Raw genomic sequence first — 13,371 nt, forward strand, 5'->3', positions numbered from 1 at the left:
GGATTTAATGTATTGAAAATATTGGATTACAGTAAACATATAAAAGTATAATAAATCAATTCTTTCATAGTGTGCATGCATTCTCGCTATGTCTTCTTTAACCATATGAAGTTTCAATAAAATCACTATTACTGTTCCTTGTGACACTCTTACGCAAGCATTTTGTGATTCAAAGTCAAGCCAAATGTTTGCATTTTGTACTACATACTGAAGAATTGGGCAAAATCGATTCTATTATCTTTCCTTGTTTATTGAGATCAACGCTGTACAGTGTTGTCTCCCTTCGACCGTCTAGCTAATTATCGATCACTATCGGATATTTTTTAAAAAGCGAGTGTTGCAGATCGTTTTGGTCCGGCTATCTCCACTTATTGTATCACGGGAGGTGCCGATCATAAAAAAAACAAGGATTATAGATTAGAGATCTACTGTAAAAACGTAGTGGGAAGGGTGATTTATTTTACACCAATTTTAAGTACCGGTAAAACAACAACAGCAAATATAGTCATCATCTTTGTTTAATTCTGTTTTTCAATAATGTAAAATACGGAACGGAAAAAAAGGGAAAACTACGTTATTTATTCTTTTATTTTGCATAGTATATGAAAATATGATCAATCCTATATTATCTTCTTTATATTTTACATTAAAGAAACTGAGACATAAAAACAAATATAAATACACAAAATCATGTATGTTAGGCAAGCATAACAAACATGTACATGAAACTACTATTATCTTAAAAATAATAAGCAGGGAAAAAATGTAATTTTTAAAAGTGCTTACAAACTTGACAATTTCATTTTCAGTTATTATAAATAGATGTGAAATGCGTGTTTTTATTGCATTCAATGGAGTGAAAATTGATTGCGGAGTGAAAATTTAAGAAATAAATCAATTGATTGCATTTAATCATATTTAACTTGTCAAAAACAATTTTGCTATGTAATGCACATTTGAAAAACATATTGTCACACACTAATGAAAAATGAACAGAATAACAAACTAACAAACATACTTGACAATGTAAAAGGTATCTTTTTATGACACCAGAGCCTGTTTAATTGGAAGTGTGACCTATTTGCTCCCGAGCCAGTCATTGTGTAGTAAAGTATGTGCGAATTATGACTTCTCAATGTTTCTCAAAGGGACTGACTGACATATTTAATAAATGTCAGATTTTTAAAATAAAAAGTGGAAAACCTAAGAACAAAACAAGCTCATCATAGAAAAAGGTCTTTTAGAAAAGATTTAGGATAACATGACACTAAAGTAGTGTAAAGGTTATTCATAATAACTATCACGAATATTTTTACTAAATGAACAAGGGATTACAGATTTTTCATATCTTTTAGCGCGTGCTATACCTTATATAAATATATTTATTGTGTATTTAAGTCTCGTTCATTAAACGTTACAATTTTCAAAATGCTCTTACGCAATCACCGAGAAGATTATTATCTGTGTAATAAAAAGACCTGATCGTCCCTAATCCCCTAATAAAAATGTGTTGATAAGCAATAAACTTGCAAAAAGCTGTTAATTGGAAATAAGCAACTATCGAAAAGTGCTTTAATATGGCTGTTTCAGAGGCTCCGAAAATTTATTCAAAATGTTGCATCATATAAATTCTTTATAACATATTTATGTTTAAAACATAAACTAAGGGGTATAAGTATAATTAAACGAATCTTTAAAATACGAGGCAGTAGCTTTATCTTATTTATAAAGAAATATATATAGTTGCCACGTGCATCATGTCTTATGATTATTTTTTTTTATTTATTAACATGATACGTCAGCATCTTTCCCTGTAACATTTATTTTGCGGAAAGCTAGTAATTCCCAAAAACTATGGTCCGCCTTAATATAATGATCAGTTCAATCAAGCAGTGGAAATCAATCCGCAAGTACATTACAAAGTTTACGAAGATAGCCGAGCTCACCACGACAATCAAGTATAATATGCATAAAAAGTTACGTGTTCTAAACAACTAATCGTCATTCAGGTAAAGCTCCAATATTACATGTATAGATACCTCCTGTCTCCAGTTATCTTTTTTGCTTCTCCGATAAACGTCATTGAAGACAGTATCTAATGTATCTGCACTGTATTGAAATGTAACGAAACCTTTTATTAAATTTCAGCCAATTAAAAAGAGAGCATGTATTCATTTCTGTCCAGTCCCGCTGTTTTTACTAGTTTAAGAATTATAAATTTACAACTTGTTGGTTCTTTAAGTAGGTCAAAAGTTGGCTTAGATAGCTACGCCGAAAAAAATCTGTCGTTTATAGAATGTCAAAATTACAGAACATCGCGTTATGAAATCACATCAGTTTATTTATTTTGATACCTCAAGTCGCAAAATACGACTTTATGAAGAAATTTTATTTACTTTGATAATCCATTGTGGTAAAATGGAATAAAAAGGAATATAATGGAATGAAAGAATTAAAGTGAAATGCACTGAATGACAAATAAAGCTGCGCACTAAAGTTTTACTGAATAAATTTTCCTCCTGTATTCATGCATGTGTAAATTCTGCCGTTAACGTACATATTTAACATGAAGCCCCGAATGCATGTGTTTTCATTTTAGTAATTTTGCAATCTGCATCCAAAATTTCGGAAACAACATTTTATCAGTTCTGAACAGAAACAAATGATGATCGGAAAGGAAATTTCATTATTGATGTTATTTTGACAGTTTGCTTGGGGAAAAAATGGAAGAGAATGCTGTACCTATTGTTACAGTACCAAGTCACATGATTTTAATCTTGATGTATTTCTATAATGGACAAATGCGACAGTAAAACGTACTTTTAGAATGTAAATGCTACTCATTTTATGTCAGTTTTGAGTATATTCTTCAAAGTAAGGTAAGGATTTGAATGCTGAAATGGGTCAAGCCATATGTGACAGCTCTGTGAACATTGTCCGTTTTATATAAAACATACAGGAAACAGTATTTCATGTTGTTTGACCTACGTGCTAAACAAGAATATTGTTGGAAGACACTACAGCTAGTCTTATTAATAATATCACATATCTATTGCAAATCATATTAAAGAGAATGTTTTCATGCAAACATGTGCCTTGTATGTTTAGATTAATTGTTGGACAGCTATGCCTATTCTATTTATTTATTTTTTTCTTTTGGATTAAACGTCGCACCGACACATGATAGGCCATATGGCGACTTTCCAGCTTTAATGGTGGAGGAAGACCCCAGGTGCCCCTCCGTGCATTATGTCATCACAAGCGGGCACCTGGGTAGAACCACCGACCTTCCGTAAGCCAGCTGGATATATCTTTATATCTTCCCAAAATGCAACAAAGCACAAACTAATGGAAATGAAAGTGTCAAAGTATATCCCTCCCAATAGGTAGTGCGGCTTTACTAAAATAACCATATCCTTTTGCAAATCCAACATTTCTCCTTAGAACTTCGTAATGTGTTTAAATGAAATCTCACTTGAAAATTAATCTGCAACAATAAAGAAATCTGTTAAAACGGATGATTCTTATAATCGGTCACAAAACGGCGGCCGATATTGCCGATTTCAAAGAGGTTTTCTTACTGTTCATAGCAAGGTATATAATAATGACTGTTCTACTATGGCTTGTTTCTTTGTCAGTAGTACAATGACACCAATTTATGACTCTGCATAGCGTTTTGACACCCGGTTCACTACTACTGTGATAAATGAAGTTCAGGATTATCAAATCATGGTTAAAGGCTCATAATGGCTTTGTTCAAAATGTGGCTGCTATATTTTTGGTTCTGACCATCAAACTTGTCCATTTCTTATTAAATCCTATTTTCAATATTTGTTTTCTCATATATTTGCCAAAGGTTTGAATATCAATTAATTTCGTAGAAAATATTATCGAATCCATTATTAATAATTATCTCTCTATATGGTCCTAACTGTGTAAGTTCAAGTGCAATATTGAAAGAGATGCCATTCTAACCACGTGATTATGCACAACATCTAAATGAACAGCTGCTTTATCTGTTTTAACGTAACATTAAAAGCCTTATGGAACTTTAAGGGCATATTAAAATTAAAATAAGCAATACCTGTTGTTATATATTGTCTGATTTACCACTGTTCATCGTTAAGATGCTTGCATATTTAACCACTCGGTCATCAGTTACAGCGCATCTCATCTCTCAAACGTTAAAAGTTAAGCGATAACAATGTGAAGACATTGATTATACTATAGATAACTCCCCTTCAGGAGAGGATAAAAGTAAAACGACGCACGAAAGATATTGCTTAGGGCTTAATACAATTTACATGTAAACACTTTATGTCAGCATATTAATTATATCTGTACACATTTAAAAGAGTAAAAATCATTCCTCAATAACCAAAAAACGGTTCACATTTACAAAAGTTGCCTCTGTAAAATTTAATTAAGATATTCGTAAGTTTTAGAAGGCGATAAAGATGAGTTAGGAACTTGGGTTACATGTTTTAGATTTAAAATAGATTTACATGCAAAAAACTGTTCTCAAATTGTGTCGTGATTGGAAAAGAGTTATTAAAATACACTGAATTTGTGAATATAAAAACAAAATATGAATATTTAAAGTATCTAGAAATCTTTATTTCACGACTTTTGTGAAATACTGGAAATTATCAGCGGAATATGTTCCATATATAGTTTGCTATATCTACTGTATCAATTTCTAATTAAACTCGTAAATCGATCGAAATTTACTCGTTACAGGAAATTTCTCGATTCAAATAACGTAACTTACATGTTACAGAAGTTCATAACGTTATGCTGCAAATAGTAAATGAAATGGAACTTTATTTTTTGCAAACCAGGCGGGGATTTCCGGTATTTTTACCGGTGCTGGAAAAATCTCGAGCTGTAAATGACGTATCACTAACTACATACATGTAGAAGATTTATGTAGTAAAAATAAAAATTAAACGGAATAAAATCCAATAGCTTGACAGTTCCTCTTTGTTCCTGATATTATATTTCTCGATTCAAAAAACGTTATTTTATCAAAAATTGATAACGTTACGCTGCAACTGATAAAACAAAACCGGAAGTAAACATTGTTATTAGTCTTTAAAACGTCATGACGTCTTTCCTGTTTACGGACGTTTGTTTTCCCGCGCTTTGTTTAAAAAAGCTGCTATAAGAAATAGTTCTAAAAGGAAGACGTTCGATTGATTTTATAATAATTATTATATCTTGAATATGGCATGCAAGAAAAAGATTCTATCACTGGTTGTAGGTGCAGATAGGAATATCCGGCTCTAGGGTAACTGTTTACGCGGTAACTCGGCGGAGCCTCGTTACCGCCTAAATAGTTACCCTCGAGGCCAGAAATTCCCATCTGCACCTACAACCAGTGAAAGAATATTATCTCGTGTTTGTAAATAAAATATAATATTATTTGTTTGATTTTCGTAACTATGGAATATATTTCACCTCGAATTGAAAAAGAAAGTCACATTTTCACCGGTGCGTAAAAATTGTCTCAGTTCTCGGTGAGATAAATATATTTCATATTCAGTCAAAACAAACACATTTACTCTATTTACCTCATTATTTAACAAAACCTCGTTCGTGTATCTGGAACTCATATGTCGGCCTCTAGAAAGGCTCTTCTTTGGTGCTCTGAAGTAATTTCTCAATGTTTTATTCATTGTCCGTCTTTCCTTATCTAAGTACTGCAGTTACGCGAAAAATACTTTTATGCCACACTTAATCCTCTTTGTACTCCAAAATATAAATTTCATCTTAGGGATATTGTATTAATAACTTTATGACACATATATTATTTTGATGACCTAAGCTGCTTCGCCGGCAGCTGAATCAAACTCTGATAAATAAAGTGGAATCTTAGTCTGTTTTTCTTCGATTTATTTATAAATGTCTTTTGTATCACAATCGTCGTGTTGAGACTAGTTTCCGCCTACCTTTCGCTTTACTTCTACGGACCTATGGCACTCTTCTATTAATCTTCTCGGCGAAATTTAATAAGATCGTGAGACTGTAAGAAATAAATAGTGAAACTGAACCCAGATGGTGATAATAAAACCGCCATAAATACCGTAGTTTAAGGTAAAGCATTATTTTCAAGTCATATGCTACTCACTTAACGTAGCAACGCCATAGATTTTTTTTTCAACATATTTCACATAATGTTCCAATTTATGAATATGTTGCAGAAAAGAGATACCTATAGAAAAGGGCATTGTGCTAGCTTTATTCGCTATCTAGTCTGATTTGAAAACTTGTGATCTCAAGCAAGTTTATAAAACTGAATCCTATTTAAAAATCAAATCAAAACTTGTTTAAAGCTAAACCTTTTGGCGGAAAATATAGAGTATAAAACTACCAGTCATGAGATCGCATGTTTGAATCTCCTCAGGCGAGACATATGTTCTCCGTGATGACTGACTAGAGACAATACGTCCACATCTCATTCATCTAGGGAATTTTCCAGTTAGTGATACTGATATAAAATCAAGGAACACTTGCTATATTACGTCAGCTGATACAGTACATAACGAAAACACTGCTGCAACTGGTATAATGCCAACAAAAAACACGGTGCACAATCACGTGGTCTATGATGTCACGCCATAGGTATCGCGCCAAACAATTTTTGTCAACAAAGCGTCGATTCAAGAAGAAAATTCGTCGTAAGTATTTTGTTACGAATTTTTGTAAATGTCTTTAGTATGTTGCAAGTCCGTTTATAAATGCGTACCTCCGATCACACAGCATCTGTCTGTGTCTGCTTTAGTTTGGCTGGAAAACGGGACAAACTGACCAAAATCTCAAAATCGCTCTTGCTATTGCTCCAAGCTGATTCCAGAACCACATTAAAACCAGCTTTCTCTTGCGGAATTCTCCAGATGGCCGTTTTTGTTTGTTACTTTTTGTCTCAAAACAGCCGCTGATAGATTATTTTTCACGTTAAAAGTGTTATTTTCAGGTAAACCCAAAGATAAAAAAGTATGCTATTGCGGCAAGTTCTGAAAGATATGCAATGACTTGCAACATACTAAAGACATTTTACAAAAATTCGTAACAAAATACTTACCACGATTTTTCTTCTTGAATCGACGCTTTGTTGACAAAAAATGCTTGGCGCGATACCTACAGCATAGACCACGTGATTGTGCACCGTGAGAAAACGACTAAAACAAGTTATCTTACGACAGGTTTACGTTTTCCTCTTATTATTGTCTTTGTAACGACAATCCACTCTACACACCTACCTCATTATAATTATTTTTAATAATATCTAATCATTACATGTATGCTTGACTTCGTGGGTGTGAAAAAAAAAAAAGCTATACTGGTACTGATGATAAACCCGGACAGATGATAAAGTCGACCACCTTGGAAATATTCGATTGCAATCGGTTATTTATAAAATGGAACACACCGTCTAATTGTTTCCACTTACAACACCAACTGGTGTAAACAACAACAAAACTGGTAAATATTCTGTATAAATAAATGACTTACATTTATTTGTGTAAAAAAATATTTATCCTCCAAAATTGGGGAAGAGGGTGTTTTTTTGCGCATGTTCACTATCGACACATGAAGGCCTGACATTGGATCACTTCTCAATACTCGATCAGGAATGACTGTTGCAGCTTTTTGGGGAGTTTCAATATAATACTACGAAGAAAATTTTGTAAATGACAAAGTGGTCGAATTTATCATCAGTCAACGTTCATATAGTCCCCATTTTACAAACCCCTTTCAGGGCCTTACTTTGTTTTAGTTTGCTTACTAAATATAAATTTGAATTATGTAAAGTTTTCAGCAAATGTTAAGCTTTATTTTGATACCGACCATTGATTACAATTTTGTAGAAATTAAAAACTTACAGGTAAAAAACCTCATTTTCTGTTCGGGTTTATCATCAGTACCAGTATCGTATTTTTGATACTATCAAATACTCATTTTCATGCTTGACTTCATGGGTGTGAAAAAAGCCATGTCGTATTTTTGATACTATCATATACTCATTTTCAAACTCCGTTTAAAACAATGGAACCTCAAACTTCGATTTTTTTTTCACATATTGACGATAAAAATTCACATCGGGTGTGTGACGTCAGTTGTGACGTCATTATCATGGGTGTCGTTTATTTAAAACTATGAGATCATAAGTGCATATGAGTGTGTTATTAAGTTGCGGGAAACTATAGTAGTCAAATCTAATAAAATGTAGTAACATTTTTACGTTGACGCCTTTTCAACTACAGAAAACATTGGTCGACTTGACTTAGTCTGTAATAGGCAAAGAAAAAAGAAATTTCGATGTATCAGCAAAAAAAGCGAACTTGTGATAAAAGGAATCTTAATCGAGTGTCTTTACAAATTAAGTTTATATAACGAGATGAAAAACAGAGATTCTCTGCAATTAGAAGTAAGACATCTAGAATCATCTTTTTTTTTCATGATTTACTTTTCTTAGGTATTTGACCTTTGGGTATACTTTGCCTGTAATTATTTTGTATGTGTTTCATTCTATTCTTGCATAACAACTACTTTTTTCACAGGATCCGCCCATGTATTAACGGGAGAAATATCATGTAGCTGCATACAAGGCCATTCAAGTGTTGTTAATAGATCTAGATCTACATGATTTTTATTTTGCTGTATCAGTTACCAACCCCAAACGAACTGCCTTCTCCCCTACAGAATCAACAATGTGCTCTATTAACTCCCTCCTTTGATTTAGTGCAGCATTCTTCATGCTCACCTTTCCGCCTCCCTTCTCTCCCAACAACCCCAAACTCACCACCTTAAAGGCAAAGTCTTAGAAGGATTAGTGATTGATATTATTTCTATTATTAACCCTTAGCATGCTGGATAAATTGTCGTCTGCTGGAAATGTCGTCTGCTAAAATTGTAAAGTTCATTCAATTTGCTCCAAAATTGGAAGAAATACTGTCAGAGTAGCAGACAGCTTGGAACCTGATCAGACGCCGATTTAATCGGCGTCTGATCTGGTTCCAAGCTGTTTGCAAAGGCTGTTAAATTCGCCTGCAGCAGGCTAAGAGTTAACTCATATATCTTACCATCAATGCACGGTCGCATTGAGCATTATCTAACTAATACCAATGGTTTTGTATACCTTCAATCATGTTCACGATATTTCATTACCTGTTGCATTTGAACTCATATGCATGGCTATTAATTAGAATTGAAATCTATTTCTGGTACTGCTGATTTGTATAGCTTTTCACAATTGTATTTGGTGAGCTCCTTTCCATTTTATAAATCCATTAATGAAGCCTATTGGAAAAAGAAAAATGCTTATTTTGCATATCATCTTTGTAAACTAATGAACACAACATCAAACACCTGTGCCTTCTCAGGTGTTAAGTTACCAGCTACAACATTTAAAGGTAAACTAGGAAGATGCTCTGTCGTATCAGGGAAATTTCTTTTTGTGACATAAATACGAACTAAAATGCATTACTATATTTCATTCTCCGCATCTCTAGCCCAAAGATTCAGATTTTCGTTGTTGAGGATAAGCCTTTAAATGTACCGACATTTATTTATCGAAATATATCGTAGTCCTCAAAGTGAAGGGGATGGGGAGAGATATGAGACTACTTAATCGTACAATAGATACACACTTGCGATCTAAAAGAGTCACCACACACTCGTGATGGCTCGAAAAAAAAACAGAGAAAAAATACACGAATTTGTATAATTTATATTTAAAACTAGGGTACAAAATCGGATCATCTAAACCAAAAAAGCTAATAACAAGATAAAAGATCGAACCTTTCGACGATATGCTGTCTTATTTTTCAATTCGTTCCACTTTTAAAAGATAAAAAGCGATTCTCATATAGTCCTAAAAAGATATGTAGAAGTTACAATAAGAACATTATTAATTGTGAAGATAAAAAACAACAATATATTTAATACTAGTCTCACTTTCATAAATATCGTGTTAAACAATAAAAATTTCTACAGATTTACGAGAGACTAGAATTCAACGTTTCTGATATATTAAACAAACGAGACTTGTACAACACTGTTTACATGCTAAGAAACAAAAAAAATATGAAGCATTCCTTGTTGATCCTTGCTAATCTGTACTTCAATCAACGAGACTATCAATTAAAGGCCTGCTGTAAAAGATGCTTAGTAAAAATTGAAAGCAACATCTTCATGTTTCTAAAAATGCTAAGAAAATACCTAAAACAACATTATTCCATAAAACGTAGATAAATAACAGATGTTTACTGAGTACTAAAGATAATTATGTCACGTCTTCGCACAATTTGGTAAAAAAAAATTCGACAGAAAGTTCCGAATTTTAAATTGTGCCAGTATTTTGTTATTTTCTTATTGTTTTTCTTTTTTCTTTATTTGACGGTATTTTTTTGTTCATGTACAACTACCGTTTTTGCTGTCTCAAGTGGTTTCTTTCAAAGCGTCCTTTGATAATAAGCTAACAATAACATAGACGGTACATGGAGTAAAAAAAATTCTAAATAAGCCGCGCCATGAGAAAACCAACATAGTGCATTTGCGACCAGCATGGATCCAGACCAGCCTGCGCATCTGCGAAGTCTGGTTAGGAGCCATGCTGTTCGCTAACGGTTTCTGCAATAGGCTTTGAAAGCGAACAGCTTGGATCCTGACCAGACTGCGCGGATGCGCAGGCTGGTCTGGATCCATGCTGGTCGGAAACGCACTATGTTGGTTTTCTCATGGCGTGGCTCATTTATTATATTGTACGAACTGTGCAGTCTAGAATGATAAGAACTGAAATGTATTCACTTTACAAGCGGTTTAGACTTTGTCAACAATATAAATTAATTGTGTACTACGTAACTTCAACACGATATCATCACTAATAATTCTATAATGTCTTGTCATCGTGTATGTGAAATTACATGTAAGTCAATATTGTTCTTTCCTTTTATTCTTCCTGGCCTCCCGTTTTTCTCTCTTTGCTTCTTTTCTCAGCCTTATTCCCTCATAGTCGAACATTCTTATATCTTGAATCATAAGCACCGCCACCAGCATAGACAAAGATCCACCGAAAAGTGTGAGCCCGAATGACCAATACACGTAATGGCTCGACGGTAGGTTCAAAATCCATGTCACAGTTCCTCCAATCACGAGAGCCACTACAATAACAAACACGAAATATTTATGAAATACAACTTTTTATTAACAAAATCATTTAGAGATCCGATCTGACTATCAACTGACGAAGTGCAAGTTATTAAACATTTAAAAAACGATTATATATTAAGCTAGTGTGACGACCCGCATATTGGAATTTTTATGCGAATTAGTCCTTTACAAATATTCATAATTTCAATTTCAAACGCAATATAAATGAAGTCCATTACACAACAACCTTTAAAAACATACTTATTTACAGAGAACAAAAAGCTAAAGCGGATATAGAAACGTTGTAAACTTGGTTTCATAGTATCTTTTCAGTGATTTAGAAGATGTAGAACGGACACGGATGGCTCAAACTTTTAACTAGATCTTTATTCTAACTAGACCATGGGTTTAGCACATTGACTCGATGAGAGTAACATTCCAACCAAATTTCATACATCTCCTTTATGAGGTCAAAAAAATCAAGCAGACACAAAACTGTGACAATTTAAAGTCCTGTTCTATATTCTTTGGAGCTATCATTTAAATTTTAAAACATTTTTAGCACCCCCCTCAAAATTGCCACATTCCAAAAAGGGCGTATCAAAACGAATCCTTAAAGCAATGAATATGTGGATGTATACATAATTTTGAAATGCCATATTAACAGATCGATTATTAGAACCTCTCTTTAATTATGTGAATCTTCCTGCATTTCTATTAATAATTCATTGAAATTAATTAATTCTCTTATTAGTTTAATTCTTCTCTCTCTTAATAAATAAATAAGCACTATTTTAAAAAGACTTACTAGAAAAGAACGACAGTATCATAATCCAAGCTGCAACTTTCTGGGTTCGAGCTCCGGGTGAAGTTGTGTAGAAAAAGCTGAGGGCAAAAGTCAATGCCATAGGAATGATCACACCACACTCAAATGCCCTTGTTATGATGAGCAAATCTGATATATAAAAGGGAATAGACATGGCGACAGCAAAAACATATGAAGTCATAAATTATCAAAGTCAATCCTAGCTATTGTTAATAAAGCATGTCAAGTTGCTCTAGTCAAAAGTATACTTGTATAAACATATACAAGTAGTTCTGGAAATATTTTAATAAAATATTACATTACAAATTAGGTTGTTTTTTTTTTTTTTTTTTTTTTTTTTGTTTTTTTTTTTGTTTTTTTGAGGTGGTGGGGGTCATTATTATTTTCGAACTAGACCAGATTAGCGGTGCATTGTTCTGTTTAAACTAATATTTGCCTGCAATAAATTAACATATTTAATCCTATAATGCACGTATTTAAGATGAATTCGTTATCAATACAAAATCACAATATCTGTATTATTATATTTTTTCTACAACCATAAGTAAGGCTTTTAAACATGTACACAATTAAACCTCTTGTATAGCTTTTAAACATGTGCAAAACATGTGTAAAAGGTATTCAATACTAATTCGTATAACATCAAAATGTTACATCATCGAAACAGGAAAGGTATATATGTACCTGTCTTGTAAGAATTTGGTAAAGCGGATCCAATACACGGTGACGTCAGACTTCCGGAACAGTTCACCATCTTCCACAACCCTATTGTAATATTTACTGAGTTGCTGATCGTGCTACTCTTCATCCAAAAGGGAGTGCCCAATCCTGCACAATGAATTCCTATCGCGGGAAACATCGAAAGAAATGCCGCTTTTGACCATTCCGAAGCTCGACCACAAAACGGCATTTTTATCATATATTATTAAGACTAAGTAAAGATTTGAAGTCTTCGATATTGTTAAGATAAACGTGTTTTCTCTGTTATAACCCTTTTTTTACAATATCGTATATTTTCTTTCTAATTAATAAGAAACTTTAAAATAATCCTACTGTTCAACATATATAGCTATATGAGTTTTTCGTTTATTTTCTTTACACAATTGACAACATTGAAATTATGTTCTATTAATAGCCGTATTAATTGAAGATTCACTTATGCGATTTTGTTCTACCTGACTTACCATGACGATTGGAAATAAGAAACAATAGGGCCATTATAAGCCCATATAAAAGCTGTTAACAATGCGAAGTGTAAAATGTTTAAAATAAAAAACCATTTAAATATGTATTACATTTCAAAACTTTGTAACATGAAACCATTCAGATACTACAAAAATAATATTTGAGCCGTGCCATGAGAAAACCAACATAGTGGGTATGCGACCAGC

General features: G+C 33.0%; 1 protein-coding gene across 1 annotated transcript; it reads right to left on the bottom strand.

The window, feature by feature from the left end:
* Nucleotides 1-9,713: 9,713 nt before the first annotated feature.
* On the bottom strand, nucleotides 9,714-13,130 carry LOC123550243 (uncharacterized). Its single transcript, XM_045338673.2, has 3 exons — nucleotides 12,665-13,130; nucleotides 11,963-12,109; nucleotides 9,714-11,165 (listed from the first exon to the last, which is right to left on the bottom strand). Exons 1-3 carry the CDS (start codon nucleotides 12,897-12,899, stop codon nucleotides 10,936-10,938), a joined length of 612 nt encoding a protein of 203 aa, XP_045194608.2. The 5' UTR covers nucleotides 12,900-13,130; the 3' UTR covers nucleotides 9,714-10,935.
* Nucleotides 13,131-13,371: the final 241 nt, after the last annotated feature.

Source organism: Mercenaria mercenaria, chromosome 6, assembly GCF_021730395.1.
Source record: "Mercenaria mercenaria strain notata chromosome 6, MADL_Memer_1, whole genome shotgun sequence".
Classification (NCBI taxonomy): domain Eukaryota; kingdom Metazoa; phylum Mollusca; class Bivalvia; order Venerida; family Veneridae; genus Mercenaria; species Mercenaria mercenaria.